The sequence below is a fragment of the Genypterus blacodes genome, unplaced genomic scaffold (assembly GCF_046128005.1).
Source record: "Genypterus blacodes isolate CSIRO-AG114 ecotype Tasmania unplaced genomic scaffold, CSIRO-AGI_Gbla_v1 ptg000058l_1, whole genome shotgun sequence".
Lineage (NCBI taxonomy): Eukaryota > Metazoa > Chordata > Actinopteri > Ophidiiformes > Ophidiidae > Genypterus > Genypterus blacodes.
Genome location: NW_027466870.1, coordinates 2,055,487 through 2,081,666, shown reverse-complemented (window position 1 = coordinate 2,081,666; position 26,180 = coordinate 2,055,487). Strand labels below are relative to the sequence as shown.

Sequence of the window (26,180 nt, the reverse complement as noted above, 5' to 3'; positions counted from 1 at the left end):
TCTAGCTGAACAACGATTCTGTCTTTATGTCACAAAAGTAATATCACACGGTATTGTAAATAGTTTAATTTTTCCACTATAACGCATCAGTCATTGAGTAAATAAAGGAGTGACAGTGCTTTTTTCTTCCATGATTCACTGCTTCAACAAGGCACCCAGTGAGAAAATGAGGTCACGTCAGACATTTCTTTACGTGTGTCTGAGTGAATGGGACAGAAACGGAATCTAAGCTCTCACACTCGCAGAGAACTGACAGTTAAGTATCAACAATGTATAAAAAGGAAGTAACAGAACAAATATAGGATCTACAAGATATACAAAATATATTACACTTCTTACACAGCAGCTACTGTACAAATACAAAAATGACCCCAAAGAAATCGGTTCGGAAAAACTACAACTATCTGATGAGAATCTGTGTCAAACGTACAGGAGGAAGAGTGTGAGGATGATGTGACACGTACACTCCCGATTAACAGGCTGTTCATTTACAAGCCAGTGTCTGAGGAGGGTTGAATCGATACCGCGTCCATCTGCAGAGTGGACTTACTTCACACGGCCAGCGGAGGATGAGGAGCGGCCGTGATGAAGGCAGCGGAGGCAGATTGTGGCGTGTGTGTGCGCCGCTCGTCTCCACTCAACGCACCACAAAGGCATCAAGGAAAAAATGTCTCCTTATGGAATCAACACTCCTGATCGCAACTCTGATGATGATGATGATGATGATGATGATGATGTTTCCCGCCAGGAGAGATCAATCTGCACACATCCCCCTCTTCTCCAAAGTGAGTCTCAGCTCTGACATTGCTGAGGGGGGAAAATGAGCTCGTATCAGACTACGACCTTTACAAATGGAGCAAAACAACAGCATGTGTATAGAATTCTGTCCTCTGGTGGCTTAAGGCCCTAAAAGACGGCGTCTTACTCTGAAGCATGGAGTCGGTGTTGCTCCTCGGCCTTTTCTCCGGGGCGTTTGAGGCGGACAGACTGGCTATGGGAAGAATGGGCGGAGAGATTCTTCGAGGAGCGGGAATCGGGGGCATGATCGCTTTCCTGGGAGCTTTCTTCCCCGGTTCTTTTGGAAAAACGGAAGACATGTTGACAAACGGGTCAGCATGAAGCAAGGCAGACTGGAGGATGAGTAGGTAGGTGGGGAGGAAGGGAAGACATTTGGTGGGTGGGTGGGTAGGAGAGAAGGAAAGATGGAAGGCAGTTAGGATGGTATGTCGGAAGGAAGGAAGGCATGGAGATAGAAAGGAAGGACGTTTGCAGAAAATAAGGAAGTTAGGTAGGAAATTTGAAAGAAGATAATTAGGTAGGTTGGTAGGAAATAAGGACTTTAGGTAGTCAGATGGGAAGGTAGGTAGGAAGGCCTGTAGGTCGATAGAAAGTAAGGAAATTAGGAACGTGGGGAGGACAGATGAAGAAAGGAACATTGGTAGATCAACAGGAAAGAAGGAATTCAGGTATTCAGATTGACAGGTAAGACAGAAAGGAACTTAGGAAGGAAGGAAGTAGGGAGACTCAAACACTCACTGGGCAGATGAAAGATCGAGGAGGATTCGCCTGTTTTTTTCCCTCCGTCCTTCACCACCACCGCCGCCGCCTCCTCCACCACCTCCTCCTCCTCCTCTTCCTCCTCCTCATCTTCCTCTGCTGTTTGAACACACACACACACACAGCTGGTAAGCAACAGTGAGAAAAATGAAGCCATACCTGTTGTGGCTGTGTGAGGCTTAATGGCAGGAATGTTTGCTGGCAGAAGTCGTACTCACGCAGGTCGTTCAGATACAAACACTCATCAACATGTGGCAGCGGCTCAGCTTCTCTCAGAGACACTGGGAGACACAACATGGAGGTTGGACGTTACTATATGCTCAGTTTAGGACAAAATACACAATGTCAATAAAGTAACCAGTCACTAAAGTAATGTTTCATGTGTTTGAATTGCAATTAAGAAGCAACTGTGCTGTTATACAAGCGATTCTTTCTTCATTGTGAGCTTCTATTGTGGTTTGCAAATACTCAAGTAGGTCATTGGAAATCCCTGTGTGAGAGCAAACACTGATGGCAAACAGTGTGTGCGTGTGTGTACGTGTGTGTGTGTACGTGTGTGTGGTATGAGCAGAAACATTACCTAGTTTAGGAGGTAAACTCGGCGGAGGGATTGATGGAGCGCACTGAACTGAACTCAACTCTCCGCTTTCGTTATCGGGCCGAATAAAACCTGAAGGGAAAAACATGAAGTTGACTTTGAATATATGTGCGTAAGTGTCAAAGCCAAGAAAGCAACAGCATAGCAACAAAATACCAAATAAAGTGAGATTGGAACATGTGTGTTGTTTACACGTACTGATGTTCTTCTCGTACGGTCCCTCCATGATGAGGGGAATCAAAACTTTGTCCGTTTTTTCCACTAGGTAGGTGATGACATCGTGCAGGGTGGCACAGGGGACCTGCATGGACGACACGTGTTTAATATAGGACAAGGGTCTCTTGTTGGAAAAGGACAATAAGAAACAAACAAAAAAAGTTGCTTCGGTTTGATACTTAAGTCAAACCCAAGCTTATCTACCAAAAGCTAGAACCTCAAATCACTGCTTGAGGTCGATGTTTGTAGTTGCTGAAGTGACTCATTACAATCAGGAAGGAGCGAGCGACTGCTGGTAAGTCATTCAACTGCATAGAGCTGAGTCACCAAAACACAAACTGCAGAAAACCCCTGGACTATACAAGAATTACGACGCCATGAAACAAGCAACATGATACATTTGACGTGCGCAAGCTAATTTATGATCCCCAAATTACACCTATCAAGGATTTCACTTTTATTTACATATTACATAACGATTATTTGGCAGACGCTTTTATCCAAAGCGACTTACATTGCATTACACTACCACCCTTCGCAGAGGGGGGAGCAATTGAGGGTTCGGTGCCTTGCTCATGGGCACCTCGGCAGGGACTCGAACCGGCGACCCTCCGATTCCCAAGCGGAAGCTCTACAGACTGAGCTACTGCCTCCCCAGACTGAGCTCCTGCCTCCCCTGTGTGCCTATTTGGCACAATATTAACCTGGGCTCCTCCCAATTTTCAAGCAAGTCTAAAGAGCGACACTTCCAGCAAACCATATCAACACAAACTGCCTGAGCAGGTTTCTGAGCTATTTAATACTCACAGGAACGTCCACATCGATGGCAAAACTCCCGTCTAGTTCACGAATCACGTGGTAGTGTTTGAATATGGCACTGAGGTTTGTAAAGAAAAGAGGAGAAGGCGTCAATCAATCAACAAATCAATCGCTTACACTGTGTCAAATGCATCTCTAATACCTACTGTAGTGTTGCTCTTATGTAATGGAGTCACGCTGATCTCTTAGATGATCGAAACCACCACAATGTTTCTAATCTGAACAATCGTCACACACTTTGACACACACTCAGAAGCAGCTCCCTCCTAAAAACCCTCAGGTCACCCTAAAGGTCATAATCTAATCTAAGGTGTGAACAGAATCTCAAAGGATGAATGTCACTTTTCTTCTCACTTTGTCTTAGAAACAAGAGTAAACAGTGTTTTCCATTTTCCTTCAGGCACTACTGGTAAATAACTGTCCTTCCTCATTTAGCTCAACATGCAACCCGCTGATTAGGGAAGTGGGAAGAAAACGTTGGTACACCCCTCTATTGTGCAGCTCAGCATTCTAGTCTATTCTGTTTATGGTCTTTTAACAACAATGCCTGTGTGTTCTTTGTCTCTAGGCAATTAGTGCATTCTCCACTATGCAGAGTATGCCTTTGCTGGTGTGTGGATACATGCGTGTGTGTGTTTCTGTCTTGTGTGTGTGTACCCGTCTAGATCCTGTCTGGTGGAAACAGCGAAGTTGACGCCGTCTTTGCTGTGCCGCAGCAGCAGGTTTCCCCTCTGGGTTTCTCGCTCCAGCAGCAGCTCTGCCTCCTGACGGGACACGTTGAAGAAACACCTGCTGGAGGCAAAGAGATGGGAGGAGAGGCTAAGCTTATCATCACACACGCATCTGGCCAGCGGCTCTGAATCCACCTCAATATGGGAATATTTCTGGGTTTGCCGATGAAAGAATCTCACAACAGGAAGAGAAATGGAGTCCTGACTAAGATACACGTCTCTTGGGCTCTACAGCGTCACTCGTACTCACGCTGGCAGGTCGTCTTGGACGCTGATGTTTGGCTTCCTACCAGGGACAGGAGGAGGAAGATAAGAAGAAGAAGAGGGGTTCACTCTTTCCGTTTCCTTCTCTATTGCCTCCTTTAGCATGTGGACCTGACCCGGTAACAGGTTGAGGGAGGAGGGTATAGACAGCTGCAGGGACACACACACACAAAACCACAGCGTTTAAAGCGACTATCAAATCTGTCTGAATCCGAATCACATCAACTGCATCTAAACATGGATGTTTCCTTCAAAGTACAAACCTCTGTCACAGAATGAATAAAGCCCTTCCAAAGCTCACGAGCCTCCGGGTTCGGGGCCTGTAGGAGGATTAAAGGGAGGAACATTGAGAATAAGGAGGATGATTCCCTTCAGTCTTCCTCTGCAGCAACATATCCACCACAAATTCCCTCACAGTGAATTTGATTTCGCCGTCCTTATGCTGGAGGTTGAATCTTGCCGCGTCTAGGTTACGGTCCCAAGTGCCGTCATCTGATACTGAGATTAATCCACTCAGATCCATTTTTTCTACGTACTGATGAAACACACACATGGAATAGATTATTAATCACAAATCCAAATCTGTGTGTTTTATTAACCTCCACCCTCTAAGATAACTTACATCTGCGTCTTTCTTTTCGTTGTAGAAGAAAAGCGTGGTTCCACACAGGCTGGTCCAGAGTTTCCGAGAAGTCTGCAGAAACACAAGACACAAGATGGAGAGATTGTTTCATTTCTTAATCAAATCTGATTACAAATTACACAACAAGGAAATATCAAACTGCAGGCATCACATGTTTCTTGTATTCCAACATTAGATGAGTTTGTCCCGTGTTTCACAATAACAGAAAACAATGAGTACGATCATGACTAAAGATGTGTCATCAAGCGTATGAAAGTCTTGACCAATTTATTGTGTTGTGTTGTCGTTGCTGTTAAGGAAGGAAGGAAGCCAAAGAAGCTCTGAGATGTTCCAAATGGTAAATATCATCTATCTGTGTAAGGAAAATGTAATGTCCACATATGAGGGGGCAGGGTCTCAGAAGGATAACTTAAAGGTAACCACAAATAAACTAGTGACCTCTGACCCGCCATGCTCTCCTTTGTATAATAGTCTCAGGTGCTCTTGGTAGGAAGCTTCCTCATTGTATTCCAGTATTTGTGCGCCTTATCAGTTTGGGCTTGGTGGAGAAGTGCACTTTATTTACTGTTAGCCGGCCTTTGCCTGCTGGAACCTTTGCTGCCCTTACCGCCTGGAAACTTTACAATACACTGAGCGGAAAAGCAGTCAGACCAGTTAGAGGGAAAACAAGATGTCTGCTGCTCAACTTCAGTGTGTGGTAAAGAATCAAAGTCCAACACCACACAACTTAAAAGACACAACATAGCCATTATGTGAAGTTGCTCCACCCATGGAACACAACACTTAACCCGGGCTGGGGAGAACACGGTGGGTTAAGGTCAACTTTGGGGCGACATCGTTGCTTCAGACTTACAAGTATTTATTAGAGCGGTAAACACTTCATTACACTGCAGTGTGATGCAATGATAAGTCAGGATTAGTGCGGGTGAGTGAATGAATAAACAAGGGTAAATGTTCCTTTAAATGTCTCCCCTAACCAGGAAGCTGAGCTCATTTATAATCCTATTCTAATGATCAGTCTAACAAAGTGTTGAATGGCAACCTGTTTGTAACTAAAGATGAGGAATAAGAGTTGTTGTTGATGATAATGATGGTGATTATACATTAGACTGAACTTTGGAGAGTGTACCACAGATCCTTCACATTCCTGTAATGATTTTCAAGCTGGCAGTCAGTCAGGTTTGTCAATCAAAACATGCACAGAGACACACTCAGAGAGAATAATAACAACAACAACAACTCTTAAATATAAGCTGTTGTTATCATTTTACAGCCATTCACGTTACATTTGACTTATTTATTAGAATTAAACCTTTAAAAGACAAGAGAGGAAGTGTGAGAATGGAGCTTTTCATGGAATGGCGTCGAACAAAGAGCCAAATGCTGCGAGTAACACACAGAAATGTCACAACAATCTAGATCACAATCCGAGACACACACACACACACACACGGTACACACACCTTATCTTTGAACGACCTCTTCTCCAGGTATCCTTCATAGTAACATTGTGGGAGCTGGTTCTTCTGCCTCCCTGCTCGCTTTGCCATCCTGAGAAGTTCCAAAACAAAATAGGATCACAACTTAAATTAAACTTCAACTTCTTCGCGGTTCATTTCCCTGTTAAGTTGCCTGTAGGTTGTGTTTGTCTAAGTCGAGCCTCGCTGCATTTAAGACGGATGGTTTAATGGGCAGATAGGGTTTTGCTGGTATCATTACGTCACCCGTCTGTCAGCAGATTCCCTCCCTGCTGATTGGTCTACTCAGGAAGTAGGCGGGGCTCCATATAAATCTCGACAGGTGAGATTTGTGACGTAGTCCTGATGGGAATTAACGTTCGCGTGCCATTCCGCTCTACCATCGAGTTCAAGAAAAATTGTAATTTCACCAGGCAGAGTTAATTAACGCGTGTGTGAGGCGTTTCTAACGAACTCCGCTCATGTACGTGATTGGCGTGACAAAACATTGATTACACCTCTCAGTATAATGCAGTTTTACAATGGACACACTATGACACATTAGTTCCTGTGAAGAGTTGAATCAGCACTTATTTCTTTTGACATTAAAATCCGTATGCGTTATTAAGATAGCTGGTCACGTGTTAAACAAGGTGTAGAGCCTGTGACAACAACATTAAATAATAAATAATAAATAATAAATTATTTCTACGTTGTTGGATTGGACGTAAAGTCGAATTTATGAATAACGCACATTTAAAAACAACAGAATAGATCCAAAGTGCTGTAGAGTGGAGTCAGGAAATGAAAAGGATACAGATAAACAGCAGTAAACATGAAATAAATAGAGCTGAGCGGTCAAAAGCAGCAATTATTCCCACATGTGTAGCAGTTTTAAGAAAATAAAGAGTCAGTTTTGTAGTGAGCTGCAGCCTCAGCATATACTGTATATATAGTCTGGGATTAGACACTTGGTTTAGTGTTTCCATTATTAAAAGACGGTGGCCAGCATTACTCATCCATTCCCAATTGTAGTAATTGGTATGACATCACGACATGAATGACGACATTAAGTGCTTCTGCTAGTGTGATGACGCCATTAAGAATACACGTCTCCCTCTACTATAATTTGGCAAGACAAATAAAAAAATTAAACAAAAATATAAATGTAAATGGTACGGAAAGCACCTTGTGTGAACAATGTCTACGGTAGGTTAGGAGACGATTTAAATGGTGCTTACACACACACACACACACACACACACACACACACACACACACACACACACACACACACACACACACACACACACACACACACACTGTAGTCCTATATATAACAAAGAAGATATGAGATCAGATTAAATCAGATCAGTTACATGTTATTGCGCTGTGGTGAGACATTCCCTGAGCTTTGCTGCCCCCTTCAGGTGAGTCTCTGCCACTGCCGTGTCTGCTGGGAGATAAAGAAGGAACATCGCTGAGGAGAAGAAGAAAGCGCCAGTGTTCAACACACTCCAGCACGGGAGCGGGTTCGATTCATAACACTTAGATGAATCATCTTTATTTCCTGATTTACAATCTTTTTTGCGACTATTTCTTTCTTCACGCTGCACTTTTAATCACTAAAAACGCCGCCGATCTGACGGTGTGAACGCGCGCGGCGACACTTCATCATCTTTCCGGGAGAAAACACATTTTTTTTTAAATCATGGTACACCGGTGATATTTACACACAACTTGGTCCGATCTGCGCCTATTTACGCGGTGGTGTTGATAGTAAAAGCCAGCGTGGAGGTGAATGTTTGGCGATATTATGGCAGACAGACTGGCAAGGCACCGAGTCAGACAAGCCGTTTAGAGCGGAGTGACAAGGACGGAGAGAGAGAGAGAGAGAAAGAAAGGGGAGGGGAGCTGACATTAAAGCAACACAACAAGGAAACTCCGCCGCTGCAGAGCCACAGACGCCTTCCTTCATTTTATGCTTTTCTATAATAGCCGGAGCGAGCGTGTCGACGACAGAGAGAGAGTGTGTGTGTGTCTAAATGTGTGTTGTGGGAGTGAATCTTGCCCCCGCACAGCCCGGAGTGAGTGTGTGAAAGGAGCAGCTTTAACCCGGGGAGCGATCACAGATATGGGTGAGGAGAATGGAGGGATCGGGCTTTTAATTGTCATTCTGAGGCAAATTAAAGAAGAAGGGGAGCAGCTAGGCCTCTTCCTGCGGAGACAGCCATGTCCTAATGGGAGGTGGAGACAAAGGACAGCCGCGTAGCTTAGCGCTCATTAATAAAAAATGACTATTTAAGTGATCTTTTGGCCATTTTGCCCCCTTGAGATCCGCTCCTGCTATCTTGTAAGCCTTGTGCGAGTATGAATGGTGATGGCTGCCATCGTCATATCGCCTCTATTGATGCCGGTGCAATGATTGTGTCAATAATTCTTAATGTGTTCATAGTTTCTAATGTAACTTGAGTAGTGTGACCTTTTTTAAAGTGGACTATTCATGCATGTAAACACATAAAATGGCACATCAAATTCATTCCTGGTGTTTATCACTCACATACTAATCCACGATCTGTGTCTTCAGGCTCAGAGCCACCCAGCTCCCCACAGGTGGTAGAGGATGGAGGTGAGGAGGATGAGGAGGAGCTGAGTGGGGGAGAAGAGGCAGATCTGAGGTCCAGCTCAGGTCGCGGCTCCCTGCTGACCCGCAGAGGCATCACCCTGCGAGTTCTGCTGAAGGACGGCCTGGTGGAGCCCGGGGACGGCGTGCTGTCCATACACTACCTGGTAATAACACACACACACACACACACACTCCATTCCCCAAAGCAAAAGCAGCAGCTTCAAAATGAAACATTCACCCCTCCTCCTCCTCCTCTCTGAACCTGAAGGGCAAGAACTTTGTGGGCGACCTATTGAATGATGGGAAGATCCGATGGGTGGAGACGGGTCAGATCTTCAACTCCCCCAGTGCCTGGGCGACACACTGCAAGCGCCTGGTCAACCCGGCCAAGAAGTCCGGCTGCGGCTGGGCGTCAGTGCGCTACCGGGGCCAGAAGCTGGTCCAGTACAAGACCACCTGGCTGCACAAGTACCAGCCCAGTGCAGACATGGTGAGAGATGGAGACTTCTGTTCTGTTTATGTTTTTAACTGAGCCCAAAGCTGCAACAGAACCAAACACAACTTAAGAGCTGCTCACCTTAAGTGTATTCCTGCTATTGTGATGACTCTCTGTGATCCCAGAGCTTGGTAAGTGAGGAGGATGACGACGAGGATGAAGAGGAAGGGAAGACGGCTGTGCAGACAGACGAGAAGAACAAAAACAGCAAAACCGGCATACACGGTAGGAATCCCTCTCTCGTCAACATCGCTGCACCTAACTGTTTGATAAAGTCGTCTCACCGCTGACAAACATGGTGGTTTCTCGAAAAAACAGATCGAGAGCGAATCCCCGTGAGATACTGCACCTTGGGGACCAGGGACGCCGCCAGGTATCTGCTTCATCAATCATTCATCAATTGAATAGAGTCGTTATAAGCCAGGGGATGAACGGTTGAACATAAGTGATATTGTTGACTCGTGTCCTCAGAGATCCACACACACTGGTGGAGCTGTCAGCCTTCTCAGCCATCAACAGATTCCAGCCTTTCAATGTAGCCGTGTCCAGTAACGTCCTGCTGCTAATGGTGAGAGAGGAAGAGGAGGAGGAGGAGGAAGAGGGGGTGTTATACTGGAGTTATAGAACAGAATAGAAAGTTTCACGCTGCTTGTTTTTGTGTCTTTTTCAGGATTTCCACTGTCACATGACCACCAGCGAGGTGGTGGGATACCTGGGAGGACGATGGGACACCAATACACAGCGTGAGTGTGTGACTTTAGACAAGAAATGAGAAGAAATGTCCACTTCTGCTCTAAACCCCAGCGTCGCCCCCTGCTGGCTGTGTTTCAGTGCTGACCGTCTTGAGGGCCTTCCCCTGTCGAACCAGACTGGCAGACAGAGAGACGGCGTCTGCTGTCGAGGAGGAGGTGAGGCGTTGACAGTGACAAAGCGGAATTGTACTTGTTTTCCTGGTCATCGGGACAGTTCAGCCAACTTGCGTCAACATCTGCCACTCTATCTAATAAGTTTGAGATGTTACTTTGTAGTCACCATGACCAGAGCGATCGTGTTCTATTGGTTGGTTTTGTTAGCAGTCTGACCCGATTTTGACAAAAGCTAGAATCTGAAAGAACCCATGAAATGTTGGTACTGATTGCCAGATTTGGGAGTTTTGTTTCACCGATTGCGTAACATGGGGAGATGGGATGATTTGTTTTTAATAGTTAATCAAAAGATTATTAATAGAACAATATCGATGTACAGGAGGTGAACACCAACCGTTTCTTCTAAAAGAGTTGAGTCTAATTCTTCTTCTTGTTATCGTGGTTTCTTCTCTTCTCTTTACAGTGACACAATATTATTACTTCTTCACGTTTCTTCTCTCGTATCAGATCTGTCAGAACCTGTTCATGCGTGGACTGTCGTTGGTGGGCTGGTACCACAGTCACCCGCGAGGTCCGGCTCTGCCGTCCCTGCAGGACATCGACTCCCAGATGGACCACCAGCTGAGGCTGCAAGGCTCAAACAATGGCTTCCAACCCTGCCTGGGGATCATCTGTGGTCAGTGTCTGACTTTAAACAAACAGCAGAAGTCAAATGTTACAACTCAGGTGTCCAACTGAGACTTTCGACTTAAACTCCTCAACTTCCTGTTTGTGATTCATTGTATTTCTGGAATGATGTGATGTGGGAGCATCAATGTTGGTCTCTGAACTTTCACCTCACTTCTTGTTTTTTCAGGCCCATATTATCACGGCAATCAGGGTGTGGCATCCACAATAACACCATTCTGGGTCGTTCCACCCCCTGAGGTGAGGGCACAAACAGAACCGCTTCTATATATGGTTCAGAGTTTAAGTTAAAGCCGATGCTCTACGTTCCTCATGTGAGGTTTGTGCCCCAAACCTGAACATTAACATCAGGTCTCTTCCAACAGCAACGGCCCAATGACTATGGCATCCCAGTGGCTGTAGAGGTCACATACGTCCAGGACAACTTCCTCACCAGTGATGTTCTTAATGAGATGGTACCGATTCTTCATATGTCGTCTGAAAAATACAGCATAAGGAGACAGAATAGCTCGTTATAAACTATGCTAAATCAATGTATCAATGTATCAAATCTTGTTTCTTACCATCTCGTCCCCTTCAGATGCTGCTGGTGGACTATTACAGGTCAGCTCCTGATCTGGTCCAGTTCAACCAGTACTGGTGCCCCGATACAACCATGATGGATAAGATCAAGGTTAGATTTTCCGCTGGCTGCACTCTTTTCATGCTCAGATACTCACCGTGCAGTCGTCGTGTGTGTTGATCTTCCGTTCTGTGTTCTCGGTTCAGGGTTCTTTGAGCTGCCACGCTCCCAAAGACCAGGCATACTCTCAGATCCTGGAGCATGTCTACAGCCAGCTGAGCAGCATGCACTGAGTGGATCCTGTGCATATGTGTGTGTGTGTGTGTGCGTGTGTGTGTGCTGCAGACCTGGTGTGATGGCATTCAGTGTGAAAACCGCTTGAACATATACGTAGATGCCTTTGATTCGCTCACGTGAGAGCGACGTTTTTGCATTGGTACAATATTACAATGGGTTAAAAACACACCGCAGTGACTTTACAGCACCAATACTGAAACAATTTGACCCTAGAAGTTTATATCCTTTTTCCAATTGTACTCAATTGACTTGTAATGAAACTATAAATAAACAAATTTACTATATGCCAAGGCAGAGCAACTCAAGGGAAAACAGAACCTGTAACTGATCTCTACTGGGTCAGAGAAGGCTATTTAATGTTTAACAGGAGACCAATAGATTTATGGAGCAGACATCTGGAGCCTGTTTGCGTGTGTGTGCGTGTATACACACACTCCCACTGGCCTCTTACCTCTTATACATGGACCTATGTGCCTGTCTGTCTGTCCTGTGTCTGTTTTTATGAGCAGATATCCACTGATGTGCGCTGTGTAACATTAATGTGTAGCAATCGCCTTCATGGACTTCAAACCAAGGGGCAGCGTCTATGGTGCGAAATGTGCATTTACAAAGTATGTACATCTATGTGTTTGTGTGTGTGTGTGTGTGTGTGTGTGTCACCTATAAATTGTAATCTGCCTCACTTCCAAGTTTGAAGACTTTTTGCAACGTAGTGATTCCACTGTGTCCAACGCTTTTTCTACAAAAATATCCACTAGTCTGATGTACCAGGTGTGTGTGTGTGTGTGTGTGTGTCTCTCTACTGTCTCCCTGTCAGGTGTCAGGACAGTAATTTGCTTCCTCTTTACCTGTACTGTATTTATTACTCGTGGATTGTGTGACGTACACGTTTGCCTTAAAACTGCTGACTCATCTTCCTCCAATTAAAATATACACACTGGAACTCTCCAACATGACTGTTTGTCTATGGCTGATGTCCAATAATGATATTACACCACACACACACTTACTGGTTTCTTTATCTTTATTGTAAGAAGGGGGAGGTGGGAGACAACATTGAAGCAAGTACAAATACTTTGATAATAAATGACAAAATATAGCGGTTAAAGTCTGTACTTATTACCAAAAGTAAGAAGGCAACTTAAAACTAAGACGTACACTTAGAAGGCGATAATAGGACTACATGCAAGGATTAATTTAAAATGCTTTAAGGTCTGGTATATAAAAAAATAATACTATAAAGAGCCCGGATGATTTAACGCTTTTTTTAGAAGAGCGCTTAAGACTGAGGAAACAAATACAAAGCCCTTTCAAAATGGGACATTTTTCTCTGAGTGTGGATAAGAAACCTACATACAAATACAGCTTCCACTCACTGGTGATCTCTGCTGACACTCAGCTACTCAACGTGTGTCCCAAGAAACTGCCGGTAGTGTCACGGACGCGCGCACATGCATTGAAATCTTTACATAGGAAAGTGCCAACGGCTAATAAAAGTAGAAAAAGAAAATTGCCGACCCCTCGTTAAGTAGCTTGGTTATTTTTGGTTGCTGCAATGTTTCCCTCCGTTTTTGTTCCAAAGGCACTAAAACCAAACTAGCAGGGACTTTTTCAATGACGGAGACAGCACCAACTATTGGCTTGTTTTCAGCTTTCCCCTGAATGTGACACTTGAAATAAACTACGATCATACATGTAAACATATCAGAGGGGCCTAAGGGTGCAGGGTGGAGGGTGGGGGTGCAGGGTGGAGGGTGGGGGTGAGGGTGCAGGGTGCAGGGTGAAGGTGAGGGTGCAGGGTGAAGGTGAGGGTGCAGGGTGTGGAAGGAGTTTGGCAGCGTGGAGTGGTTAAATGATGGAGGGGAAGAAAGCGCTGCATTAGTAAATGTAGTGTGACGGTCCAGCAGCAGAACAAAGCGCGGAGAGATGTTCCACAAACTGAAGGAGATCCGGTTGTTCCTGCTTCAAACTTCATTTCAATTTGAAAATCAGCTGGACTGGAGGTTTGCAGTTTTGTGAGGAGTTTTGTCCCATTTCCCTTTATATGTTTCCTTTCACTCCAGGTCTTTCCCTTCATGCAGTGTATGTTCCGTTATACTCCATCTGTGGCTAAAACGCTAAACAATAAGTAAGTCTTGCCTAAATAGTAGAGCAATCAGCAGGTGTTTGCCTGTTGCAGATATATTGGCGTGTGTTTGCAGATAAGCAAATAGAAGCTGCGGCACACGCTACATTTGAAAATGTAAATTCATGAGACATTACTTCTATTTCACACTCAAGTAATGGCTGGCAGCCCCCTGTGCTCCCTCCCACACAGGACATGATGGCGAGGGAACAACACAGGAAACTCACAGTTAATTTGTTAAAATTTCTGTTTCATTTAAATATCATCATCTATAAGAATTTTTATTGAAGAAGTGTAAAACCGCCTGAATCAGAAATGTAGTTGCCACGTTTCCATATTGGCAATAAAGATCCAGTCTAATTCAGGCCGCAGCACAGACTGACACACAGACACACACACGCGTCTACGTCGTCTTACCGTATTAAAAAAATCAAACCCGATCAGATTTGTGAATTACTAAGAATGGCGTCCTGTATCTGCACGGCAGAGGTTGACATTCTCTGAGCTATAGGGAAAGAATGAAAGGGTTAATGAGGGAAAGTGTGTACGAGAGACTAAAGACGCCGCCAGCAGCGCCGACTATTCAGGCACAGCTCAGACTTAAGAGGGTCAAAAGGACCAAAGTAAAAGGCTTAGGATGCTAAGACAAATACAACGGCTACATTACAGAAGATTCACTGTCATAGAGCTAAACGCTGCACAGGCCTACCAGAAGTTTCTATTGCATTGGATTAGAACGTATTTGGCTCCTGTATTCAACAGACTAGCACAGAGACACTCAACCACCAAACCAGTCAGCATCAACTACGATCACTAACACGTGCGTATAAAGGCAAGTGAGTCAAGGTGCAACATTTGCATTTAACTTTGGGTTGCTGTGTGTGTAGCGGTGGAGGGAGGAAGTCTGTCCCGCACACACACACACACAAACACACATCAATCTCATTTGAGGACCAAGGTGCAATTACGGCTTTTTTTTCTCTCTCCCATATTCACTACGCAGTTCTACAGGTAAAACTACTGTACAAAGTTGAGACTGACAGAAATCAAAATACTGAAATGAAACATGGAAGCGGCTGCGTCGGGCCTGGAGCGTCGTCACGGCACCGGAGCAGGGGCCGCTCGGTTCAAAGAGGCCCCGACGTAAAGAACTGTCCACATCACTAATCCAACGTCGGCTCGTGGGTCTCGGGGGGGGGGGGGAAATAAAATGCAGAGACTCTATTTGTCACATACAGCTGCTTCTACCTCGTGTCAGTCATGTGTTGTTCACTTTAGAGTAACTCTGAGTCAGGCCAGCAGGTGGCGTCATGAGATGAGCCTCAGTCCCACTGTGAAGAGCCTCGGACGTGAAATGAGAAACGTTCTCAGTTGAGTTACACAGGAAATTCACTTCGTCTGGTCTTGGGTGACGTAAAGGTTTTGTCACCTGATGACTTTGTTGATTTTGCTGAAATGATCTTTGTGGTTAAAGGGGAAAATACTGATGATGAAATGCTAAGTGTGTAACATTGAGTGCTCTAAAGTGATGTGTGTGGATGTGAGATGTTTGTCTCAGTGGAGGAACCTTGTTACCTTGAAGTGGAACGGGCCGACACCGTTTCATTCTCTGCTCTGGAATGTGAAAAGTGAACATCTTCTGAATTTCCAGAACTCCAGATGACAGGAAGTGCTGGTCTGTGACGATGACGTTGGAGCCGAAGGTGAAAATGAGTTTCTACGATCCGTCCTTCCTCCCTCTCTGCTAATTCCCTCCTCCTCCTCCTCCTCCTCCTCCTCCTCCTCTTACTCGGTCTCTCTCTCTCTCCTCTTTGCTCTCCCTCTTTACATTAGTGTGGCAATGCCACGACGACCTCCACATAGTTGAGAGGGAAGAATCCGGAATGGCCGTTCAGCATTCCCTCGTACCAGTTCTCGTCGATCTGATTGGTCAGTGTGATGATGTCGCCCTCACGGAAGCCTAACTCGCCCTCGTTCTCGGGATCGAAGTCGTACAGAGCCTTACAGCTGGGCTGCTCCGGGACTGAGGACGGACAAACAGACAGACAGGAGAGGAGTGTGACATTAGGTCAAATATCAACTATTTTGGATGCACACACACACACTCACTCACATAAACAGTTTCAGTTACACAACACTTCACACTGTTAGCATGCCGTCTATCCATTAATAATGTAGGGTTGTCAGTATGTGATACAGTCAGATCGACCTTTACACAGCATTAAAGTCCAATCTGTCCTCACTGTCAACCTAACCAAAGAACACGTCATATGACACACACACACTGCCCCCCCCCCCCCCTCCCCCTCCTCCCTGCATAGCATCGTTTGCTCTGTGTCTCTTGTCTCTGTGACCTCACATAGATCAACAGAGCAGAATGAGGCTCCATGTACAGACAAACCCGGCTTTCTGTCTCCTAACAATTTCCTCATTGTGTCCAGTTTACGCCACAGACTTCTGGGAAGGCCAGAGACAGCGAACGCTTCTGTGATTCACTGCATGATGCGTTCGCTTACAGTGAGCTGACAAAATAATGTCAACACTACGTTAAATGCCAATTATTGATATGGGAGCTGTAAGAGAAGTCTGGCTGTTTGTTTGTGACTTGAGTTTACGGTGATGTAATGTGAGGCGGGTTTGAACACTGGGCAGGATGAAAACACTGAAACTGAAACCTTCATGTCATGTTTGGCACACAGAGCACTTTCTCTGCGTTCTAATGCAAATCTAAGCTGCGTGCTGCTCTAAAGTCAAATCAGATCATCTGTGTTTGTTCCTCAGTGGAACAGAGAGGAAGGATGTCCTGCACACTGACGGGCCCACAGAGGAGTGATGTAATGATGTTTACATACAAACAGGGTCTAGATAATGTGGGTGAGTCTATTCAAATGTAAACCCACGTCAACAATGTAAAAACATACATAATTTACAATTTACCATTTAACAATGAGTAATAATACTTGTAGGAATACTATATGATAAAGTATACAATATAATTCTAACAGACTCGAGTTAGTTCGAAATTAAAACCAAAAGGTTTTGCGCCTTAGTAAGATACACACACGCACACACACTTGCCTGCATGTTATTGTATGAAAACATGGACAATAAGCAGCTTGATAACAGCGCATAGAGATATAAACACATCTGCATCTCGGCCTGTTTGGTTTCTTAAGTGTGCATTTTAACTTACATGACCTTTGCTGAGACACAAACCTGTAGAAATGCACGCGTGTTTCCTAATATTAACATTTTTCAGGACGTGTTGAATCAGCATTCTTAACAAAGCAAGAACACTTAGGCAGTTAGTGGTGCAGTTCCACAGAACAGGAAGTGGATGTCACACACGCACACACACACCCACACACACGACCGCATTCACTTAGTTCATCGTTAACCAGCGAGTATTTGTTGAACTTCTGGGAAAGCGTTGTGACTCCTGCTTCCTACATTTCACACCATAAAGCTGTGCAAGCACGCCGGGGCCACTTCAGGCGGACAGGCAACAAAAACACTGAGAAAGGAAGAGAGAGAAGGAAAGAGAGAGAGAAAGGCCCACACACACACACACACACATTCACAATCTGACTCACTCAATCTGGGCTTCCGTATGGACAATCTGGCCAAGAGAAAAGGCGCCTCTAATGATGTCACAGGAAAGAGGAACAAGGTCAGCAGAAGAAAAAGGAAGTGGAGTGACAGAGCAGGACAACCGCCACCCCCCCATCCCCCGCCTCCCCCATGCCGACTTTCTCTCTTCCACACACACACACACTTGTTGACACGTCTCTTGGGCAACAGCTGACTGTGTGTTTGTGCTCGCTGCACTTGGCTTTGGCAAACTTGCAACTATCTGGATTTAATGTAATAGAATCTTTATCATGACACCACAGATTGTGTGTCTAGTGTTAACTGTACACACGTCACACTGTTTTTAGAGGGAATTCCTAAAACTTGTTTTGCAGAGGAAAGTGGGGGAGGAGAGAAAGGGTGAATGATATCGAACAAAGGTCCCCGGGATGGAATCCAACTAGGGACTTGCAAACTACACACTGACTCTCTAAGCCACCAGCAGGCCCAGAGGAAACCCAGACAGGCGCTGCTCGGTGGCACCCGTTGTTAAACTCGTCGTCGACATTAACAGAACTCGGAGCAAAAGTTGAAACGTTAATGTGTGTGTTGTGCGCTAAACCCGAGACTGGTTCCGTTCTCTAACCGCTGTCTTACCGGAGCTGCGTGAAGGCGGAGGGCCGACTGACGAGGTCGTGTAGCCGCCGTTTGAGTGGTTGTTGTCGGGGTAGTCGAAGATGGGTTTGGGTTTGGGGGTGTATTCACGTCTGGGTCGAGTCTGGGCCTCGGTCATCCTGTGAAAACACGTGATTTGACCTGACGTTAGAGACAAAATCACGTCTATGGCTGAACCAGAATACATGCAGTGTGTGCATGTGTGTGTGTGTGTGTGTGTGAGGATTCGGTGGTCTAACCTGTCTCTGAGTTTGTCAGAAAGCTCCTCCAGCACCTGCACAGCCTGTCTGTGGTACTGCAGCTGCGACTCCACCAGAGATGAAAGCTGGCTCACCTGCTCGATCTGTGAGAACACACCCACGCACACACACACACACACTTAATGCAAGATCCTTGTCACCTTGCTAAAGTTTCAGTGTGACTCATGCCAGTGGAGGGTTTTTCCAGAGTCAAACAAACATTTCAGCTGTGGCCAAGACAAACTTCATATAGAACCCATGGGAACATGGAGTATGAACTCTGAATACTACATTCCAAATCTATTCTACCAGTGACACAGACAAAGATAAAAAGAGATTGAAACCACCACAAGTTACAGGAAATACATAAAGGTCAGACTTCCTGCAGAAACTTATCCTCGCCGCAACAACAACCAGCCGCCCATATGAAATGAATCTTGAGCATGAGTCCTGAACACGCCGTCATAAAGTCATAAATCAAGCTCCATGTACGGGAACGCCGGCCTTGTTCTCTCCCTTTTTCCAAACTGATAACTGATTGTGTTCAACCGTTTTATTCAGCGTCCAGTCTTAGTCTGACACGGCTACCTCAGTGTGAGCTTTGCCGTGTTCGTATCAACCACCAGGTGACGTGTTTATCTGCAGTGTTGCTTTTATTATGCTGACTGGGTGTGTTGCAGGTTCATATCGTGTTTGTCCTGTGGGTGTGTGAATCGAGCAGCAAAGCCTCCTCTGCTCAACTGGAACTCAGACAAGCTCTAAAATCAAGCAATTACTCAGTTGGCTAGTTGTCAAAATGGCAAAGAAATCTCCATGACTCATAATTCGATATTATGAGAATATCGAAGGCATAAAGCCGTTTTCTTCTCTTGGGTTAAAGGAGATGAATCAAAAATGAAAGTGTCACGTTGCTTGTTCATACACTCGTAGGACTGAAGGTGAAACAGTCGACCTTCAAAGTTTATAAGTTATGTTCAAGTTCTGGAGCTGCAGGAGAAAAACTGTTGAGGGAAATCAGCATCAATTTAAGTACGCTCATGCTCATGCCATTGTAAACCAGTGTATTCAGACATGTAAACATATTAATGAGAGTGTTCAGACTCGGCGTACGTTTCCGCAGTAGGAGGTCTTGCTTCATACTGCGGTTACACAACATGTCATTTACACCCTGAGAACACGGCATCCTATTGTTCCTGTACGTGTATACGGCTTATCTCCTTTGACCGCAGTACAAACAAATATCCATCACTCATATTGACATTAATGAAACACAATGGGCGTTTGTTTGGAAAGTTATAAATCTACATCTTATCTAGAGTTCAAAGCTGATTCCTGTCCCTAACACATAGGTCCCTATTGTCCTGACATCTGTTCTGGCTGGAGACATGAAACCCATCACACTCACGTCGGTCTCCAGCAGGTTGTACATGCTGTTCTCTGCCACTTCCTTCGACTCGTGAAACTTCTCCAGGGCTTGTCGAAGCTCCTCGTCTGGGATCTTCCCCTGTCGCTTTTTCTTGTAGTCGTAGTCCAGGCGGCGACCTTCCAGCTTCTTTAGGTGGTGCTGAGGAGATCAGAGCCATAGGTTTAATGTGTGCAAACAGTACTGAGCAGCCTTATTGCTCTCTTTTGTATTCATTCAGCAGTAGGCAGAACCTTTCCTGAATGAAATACAAAGGGGATGAACCTATGACAACAAATGAATCTTACTGGGTTAACAGCTGGACTGACACTCAGGGTATTTCTGTCATACCTGTATCTCCCTGAGGTCTTTGTCACAGAGTCCTTGCAAAGGATCAATGAAGTTCTGTTTGACGTCGATGTCTAGAGAGTCTTTCACCTCGGCCATCCTCTTCATGGCCTCTCCGACGTCTACCAGCGCTCCACCTGAACCACACGGACACACACACATTACTACTGACGACGATGACCAAAGCTGTAATAACACCCCCAAACATCCTCTGCAAAGAATGAATCCGAGGCCCACAATGCACCCGCACTCCCGCAGCCTACCAAAGTTAGTCTCCTCTCCGAGTTCCCGTCCATACTTGGTCATGCACTCCCCCATGAGCCCCTCGGCCTGAGGGTAGCCGGGGTTCTTCACCTGCCCGCGGATCTTAGACATAGTGTTCAACATGGACAGCTTGGCCCGGGATGCTGGGGAGGTCAGAGAAGGGAGTTAAAATGTCAGCAGTAATGATAAACGTTGACCCAACGTGACCCTCCAGGAAAGACTCCAAGTTTGTGCTGCGAGCAAAGAACACACAGCGTCTTCTCACCTGGGTTGGGCTGAAGGTACTCGGATGTTTTGGAGATAACGTCCACTACTGCTTTACTGGTCACATCTACTTTCTACCCAAACACAGCAAGCACATCAGAGGCTTCAAAAGGAGCTACGACAGTCACAGAACTAAATGCAGAACGGTAAGAGGGACGTTTTCAATAAATCACGTTTTCTCCACTAGCAAAGGACCCAGAAAAACATTAATTGACACCATCGACAATGATGTCAGACAGAAACAGCAGTGTGGTGGGTAGTGCTTCCGCTTGGGAACCGGAGGGTTGCCGGTTCGAGCCCCTGCCGAGGTGCCCCTGAGCAAGGCACCGAACCCTCAATTGCTCCCCCCTCTGCGAAGGGTGGTAATGTAATGTAAGTCGCTTTGGATAAAAGCGTCTGCCAAATGATCGTTATGTAATGTAATGTAATGTAATGTAATGTGGTGTGCTGTGTGACAAACTAAGCCGACAGCTTTGACCTGCAAGACATCTCCATTAGTTACACAGGACGGCTCCCCTCTTACCCGTTCCAAGTCTCTGAAGTCATCATCGAGTTTAGTTCCTTCTGCACCTCCAACTTTCTCACTTACCATCTAGAGGGCGAGAGAGAGGGAAAGAGAGAGAGAGAGAATGAGCAGCGGTGAGAAAGAGAAAGCATGTTCATTTAATTTGGCTGGCAAACATGTCTGAGCTTGTTTCTCAATTACACACAACTGCTCTTCGGTGACACATTGTACAAGTTGAAGATCTCGAGGTGGATTGTTTTGGCAAAGCGTCCACGTGGAGTGCATTCAGCCTCGTGCAGGCCACAGTGAGACCATGTGTCGTGATGAATCTGACCATTTCCCTCAACTTGTGTGACTTGCATTACTTTTGCCTTTTCAACATTGGCAAAGGCTGAAGTTGACGTATCAAATGAAGAGTGCGCAGACCGCGGTGTAGTAAAACAGATTGCGCAATGTGTTACGCAATCCCCTTTTCTGTTTGCCGGATGAACAAAAGTTGGAGCAGGCGTCTCCAGTCTTTCTCTGATCCCTCTCTAGAGGAGGTGATTTCAGTTAAGACGGCATTTCCCAACGAAAGCGACACTTGAATGTGTTAATTGAAAGCATCTGTCCTTCCGTTTGGGATCATGCTACGTGTTTTTAGGCCAGTCAGCAAAGCCTTGCAGTCTGTTTTTCCTTATGTGTGCAGCACAACTATTTATTTAGAACTCAAGCCACCTCCCCGTGCTGATTCTGACTCATTGGAAATGGATCCAAATACCTGGAGGTTTCCACTTAAGAGTCTAGGTAAAATTAAACACACAAGTTAGTCCTGCTCAGTTCAGGAAGAGCAGCAGGCGATAAGTTTTTGCTGCTATCTACGAGCTGTAATGACTGAATCTGTGTTGTCTGGTAAAGCACATGATAAAGGGGCCTTGAGGTATTCAGGTCACAAGTAAAGGTCACAGCCTCAAGTCTTTGTCTGCGTGGCATGTGTCTCCACACCTCCGTAAAAACAAGACTTTAGTCAGCAGCTGTACATCATCAGGCATTTAGTCATCCTAACTCGCTTTGAAAAACTTTGGGCCTAAGTGAAGTGAATTTGTTCCAAACCCACTTTAAATGGTGGCATTTTACTTTCACTTTTATAAGACACCCAACGCTTTCTGAGCCTCTGAAATAGGAAATGTTTTTGTTGGAGCCATCTAGTAGCTCGCAACTGCGTTTGATTTTCTGCTACTGAAAATCTCAAACTCAGTATAACATCCCATTAACTCAGAGGCATTATCAAATAAATGGAGCCCAGAATCCTCTAACAAAAAGGAACAAACAGCTTCACAGCGGGATCAGGATCAAGCGAGACAATGGGTAACTGCTTAACATCCTGATGCATTATCACACTGAACTAAAACCTACTTCAAGCTCGACTTTAGCAGGTTTCAGCTCACATATCTTATGTCAAATTTGTCATATTACTTCTTAGTGTTCACATTTTCCACTGTGTCATTTCTCCAACACATACAAACATCTCACCACAAAGAGATGAATCCAGAAAATCATTTGTCATTTGCAGAGGAGAGATAAATAAACACAGTATTGTCCTACAGATGCAGAACTCTGTAGGTGTTGGGAGATTTCAGTGCTAGAATAGATGAGTCACATCATAGTTATGACGGTTGTGAGACAAAAAAAAGTGGGTCAAGATTCCAGCTCCATAAAGAAAGAGCTGTGGGACAAACAAAGCCCCATGATCCGTAACGACATGACAGCAAGGGTGTGATGGAGATTCAGCTGCGTTGTAAGGTGCATAATGTTTCTAACCATAACACCTAAGGAATACATCTAAAATTGTTACCTACACTTAACATGAACATTCATTTCACTGTCAACCCAGGAATGTTGGTGTGATTTTCCCAGTGTGTGTGTGTGTGTATGTGTGCCCTAAGGGTGTGTCCTTTGAGTTTGACATGTCAGGATTTAAGCTTTAGTGTACAGAAATTTAACAGAAAATCAAAGCGAGGGAGGGTAGACACCACAAAGAGAGAACAACAAGGATGTGTGAGGGCACAGATATCCATTCAACAGCCAACTTCCTGCATGCCTCAAGCGCAGAAAATCTGAGCTGTGTACTGCAGGGGGCTGTCATAAAACTAATTCCAGTTATTAGGCCAGGATGTAATGTGCCCGAAGCACAAGTCCACGGCTGGAGAGAAACCAGCGTCCTGCAGATGGAGGGACCTCTCCATTTTTTCAAGCGTGTCAACTGTTATTGACTATCATGGTGTGTTGGCAAGAACAGTAACTGCATTGCAGTCCAACAAGGAGAAAGCACACTGTGTCCATTTTCTCTGCAGCATTCCAGAGGCCACATTTCCACATACATTATCTTCTCTAATCTCAATTAAAGGCCTTTCATAGAACACTATTATTCATCACAGTCAACACCAAAAAGGTCCAACACGTCAGATTTGCTCTTGTTTTCTTCCCACCACCAAACCAGCAGGGATCTGAGTGAGTTCCTGACAGGAAGCTGGGGCAGTAACCAATGTCTTTCCTGCTTAGATCAGCACAGAGAGGAAGAAAAATACTCTAAAGTCTTAATAATCATACACGCCCATGACAGAAGGAGGCCATCAAAGAAAATTAAAAACATTCACACACTTTCTGTAGCATTCAATCTAATCCTGCCACTTTTACATTCCGTGGACAGCAGTGATCTTTCAAACGCAATTCCTCTTGGTTCACATAATCCCGAGCTAGCACGAAAAACAAAACATTAACAAAACCCAGCTGGAAATAGGTAACTGGGTCATTACCGATTTGAAGAAAACACTGAAATCTGAGCTTTCGGTTACACTGTTTAACCAACAGAAGAGGTTTTGTATTCATTCAACACGTTAGTATTCATTTCCATAATGGCTCATCCGTTTATATGAATATTTTCTCTGTATTTTTGTTGGACTCTGGGAATTGTGACTCACCCAGGAGAAACTACAACACACTAAGCAGGGGTAAACACTACAGTACGTGAACTGTGGAGGAATCAAAGCTGAAGTAACTGAAGAAAAACACTTGTATGCATTGCACGAAGACTCGACAATCTGTTAAAACATTCCTTAGTAAAACTTCAACTCCTTTCACTGATATTGACGTTGCTAACTTGGAAAAAATGTCGAAGCTTGGCGTGCTTAATAACTTTAGCAGCCGGAAAACCGCACACTGTGATTGCACTGACTACAAATAACAACCCCTTTGCTGTAGCGTTACTCTGCTCTACGGCCCACATCTCATTTAAATACAAACATTAACACTTTTCTAAAATACTGCTGTCATAATGCTAATGAGGTTAGCTAGCCACAGCTATGCACCGTTAGCGAATATTGCTAAATGAGGCTAGCTGCTAGTAGCGATAGATGCTAAAAGAAAAGTTTTGCAAACCTGACTGGCTTTATAAAATTGCTTCTTGAAGCCCGCTACCGACATCTTGAAACCCGGCTTTCTTGAACTTCCAACGAAGGTGTAGACGAAGCTTAAACGGTTAGTTGACAATATAGTTAGTTAGAAGGAGCCAACGCAGAAATGTTCGGGAGGGATCATAGGACCGCACAGCCGTCACTCCGAGTCGAGACACGCCAACTGACCACGTCTACGTCGGGGATGAGCCCCACTATCACAGCCGGCAGAGTAGCGAAATGAAAGATAGTTATAGTCCTAAAAAAGTGGAGCTAACACGAAGCATTAACTATAGCGCTCACTCGCACAGCACACACTCAAGATCCGCACAGTTCACTTCGTTAGGTGGAAATTAGTTTTCCCAGCGTTACACAGGCGCTACCGGGGCTCTTTACTTGGTGGACACCGCCCCCCAGAGGATTAAACTGGGACACACAGCTCCAGCACCCCCCGAGACAGATAAACAAATGTTTTTTGTTGTTGTGACTTTACCGTAATAAACATTATAATATAAACAAAATATATTCTTAGATATTTCTGTGCTCACGCAATTACATGTATTATTATCATCATTATTTTTTTACATTTATTGATTGAGTTAGGGACAATGTTTACTCTTGTCCATGAACAGAACTTGAGTGCTCCTCTATTATTATTATTATTCATAAATTTAGTTGTGAATATATAAAGGGGACAATGTTTTCTCTTGTCCATGATTAGAACTTGGGAGTGCTCCTCTAAACTGCAGCTGCTGTTGGAGATGATGCATCAACTGACCTTTGTCTCAGTTGCTTATCAGTGTTGTTGTCATTGATTGGTTAATATTGCTGATGCTTAAGTTAGACGTTGATAGCCGAAGCTACTAGTTACTATAGGGTGGTTTATAATGTACTATGTACCTATTATAGGGTGTTCTCGTGCTTTCTTTTTTAAGCACTGGAACAACACCCACACCGATTCTTTCTCTTAATTTACTCATTAGATCCCCTCTCAAGACCATGTGGGTGTGTATGGATCATGTTTCATGGACATCTTGTCCTGCGAGGTATGAAGTGTTCACTGTAAAAGTGACAAAATTGAATATATCTGTAATAACTCAGGTATCTGCATAGTAAATGGGGTTCTTTCTTTTATTAGGCCTTTCTTTCTAATGTCATTTGCTATACTGTATTTTTAATTATGGAGAAAATTGTCATTAGAAAACAACCAATGTTGTACAGCACCAAATCCATTTGTCATAATGTACTGCATAGCTTGTTTTTTTGGTGCATTTGTTTTAAGATTGTATATATTAGTACCAACTGTACCAATATTTTGAATAGCATTGTCAAAGTACAGTAAAACCACAACCACTTTTAATTATAAAAGACTTTTATTACATTCTTAAATCCACATATTGTATCCCCATTGTGCAATAACACTTGACTGTGTTAATAACCTTTTGGGCTTTATATCCATGACATATCATAAATTACTTCTTATTAAAATCTATATTGATTCAATAATGATCATCTTAAAATAGACTGACAATAAACAG

General features: G+C 44.5%; 3 protein-coding genes across 5 annotated transcripts; 1 reads left to right on the top strand and 2 right to left on the bottom strand.

Annotated features, from left to right (window-relative positions):
- Positions 1-51: 51 nt before the first annotated feature.
- LOC143002990 (signal-transducing adaptor protein 1-like) lies at positions 52-6,527 on the bottom strand. 3 transcript variants are annotated; one of them, XM_076153438.1, is made up of 13 exons: positions 6,292-6,527; positions 4,808-4,879; positions 4,601-4,720; positions 4,449-4,505; positions 4,172-4,335; positions 3,848-3,982; positions 3,179-3,248; positions 2,354-2,456; positions 2,138-2,227; positions 1,776-1,838; positions 1,537-1,653; positions 926-1,075; positions 52-807 (listed from the first exon to the last, which is right to left on the bottom strand). In XM_076153438.1, exons 1-13 carry the CDS (start codon positions 6,376-6,378, stop codon positions 755-757), a joined length of 1,281 nt encoding a protein of 426 aa, XP_076009553.1. In that variant the 5' UTR covers positions 6,379-6,527; the 3' UTR covers positions 52-754. The 3 variants fall into 3 exon arrangements, with proteins under 3 accessions (XP_076009553.1, XP_076009551.1, XP_076009552.1); XM_076153436.1 differs by having other exon boundaries at positions 1,537-1,656; positions 6,292-6,526; XM_076153437.1 differs by having other exon boundaries at positions 1,537-1,656; positions 3,848-3,979; positions 6,292-6,526.
- A 1,512-nt stretch (positions 6,528-8,039) lies between these two features.
- On the top strand, positions 8,040-12,402 carry mpnd (MPN domain containing). The gene is made up of 13 exons (XM_076153497.1): positions 8,040-8,423; positions 8,873-9,075; positions 9,180-9,401; positions 9,533-9,632; positions 9,726-9,780; positions 9,879-9,975; positions 10,078-10,150; positions 10,239-10,315; positions 10,781-10,949; positions 11,130-11,200; positions 11,326-11,415; positions 11,541-11,633; positions 11,729-12,402. Exons 1-13 carry the CDS (start codon positions 8,267-8,269, stop codon positions 11,813-11,815), a joined length of 1,494 nt encoding a protein of 497 aa, XP_076009612.1. The 5' UTR covers positions 8,040-8,266; the 3' UTR covers positions 11,816-12,402.
- A 423-nt stretch (positions 12,403-12,825) lies between these two features.
- sh3gl1b (SH3-domain GRB2-like 1b) lies at positions 12,826-25,011 on the bottom strand. The gene is made up of 9 exons (XM_076153505.1): positions 24,629-25,011; positions 21,230-21,298; positions 20,708-20,780; positions 20,442-20,585; positions 20,182-20,315; positions 19,834-19,992; positions 18,429-18,532; positions 18,172-18,308; positions 12,826-15,967 (listed from the first exon to the last, which is right to left on the bottom strand). Exons 1-9 carry the CDS (start codon positions 24,671-24,673, stop codon positions 15,774-15,776), a joined length of 1,059 nt encoding a protein of 352 aa, XP_076009620.1. The 5' UTR covers positions 24,674-25,011; the 3' UTR covers positions 12,826-15,773.
- Between the last annotated feature and the right edge of the window lie 1,169 nt (positions 25,012-26,180).

Bases quoted from the DNA above. Each gene is read 5' to 3' on its own strand.
- mpnd (XM_076153497.1), top strand. From the start codon at position 8,267: ATGCTTTTCTATAATAGCCGGAGCGAGCGTGTCGACGACAGAGAGAGA. The intron at 9,402-9,532 runs GTGAGAGATGGA...CTGTGATCCCAG, and splicing joins ACCAGCCCAGTGCAGACATG to AGCTTGGTAAGTGAGGAGGA. The intron at 9,633-9,725 runs GTAGGAATCCCT...TCGAAAAAACAG, and splicing joins CAGCAAAACCGGCATACACG to ATCGAGAGCGAATCCCCGTG.
- sh3gl1b (XM_076153505.1), bottom strand. From the start codon at position 24,673: ATGTCGGTAGCGGGCTTCAAGAAGCAATTTTATAAAGCCAGTCAG. The intron at 20,586-20,707 runs GTGAGAAGACGC...TGACCTCCCCAG, and splicing joins GTACCTTCAGCCCAACCCAG to CATCCCGGGCCAAGCTGTCC. The intron at 18,533-19,833 runs GTGAGTGTGATG...GTGTTCTCACAG, and splicing joins ACAACCTGCTGGAGACCGAC to ATCGAGCAGGTGAGCCAGCT.
- LOC143002990 (XM_076153436.1), bottom strand. From the start codon at position 6,378: ATGGCAAAGCGAGCAGGGAGGCAGAAGAACCAGCTCCCACAATGTTAC. The intron at 4,880-6,291 runs GTGTGTGTACCG...GTGTTTCTGCAG, and splicing joins AGAGGTCGTTCAAAGATAAG to ACTTCTCGGAAACTCTGGAC. The intron at 1,076-1,536 runs GTGAGTGTTTGA...TTTTTCCAAAAG, and splicing joins CTCGATCTTTCATCTGCCCA to AACCGGGGAAGAAAGCTCCC.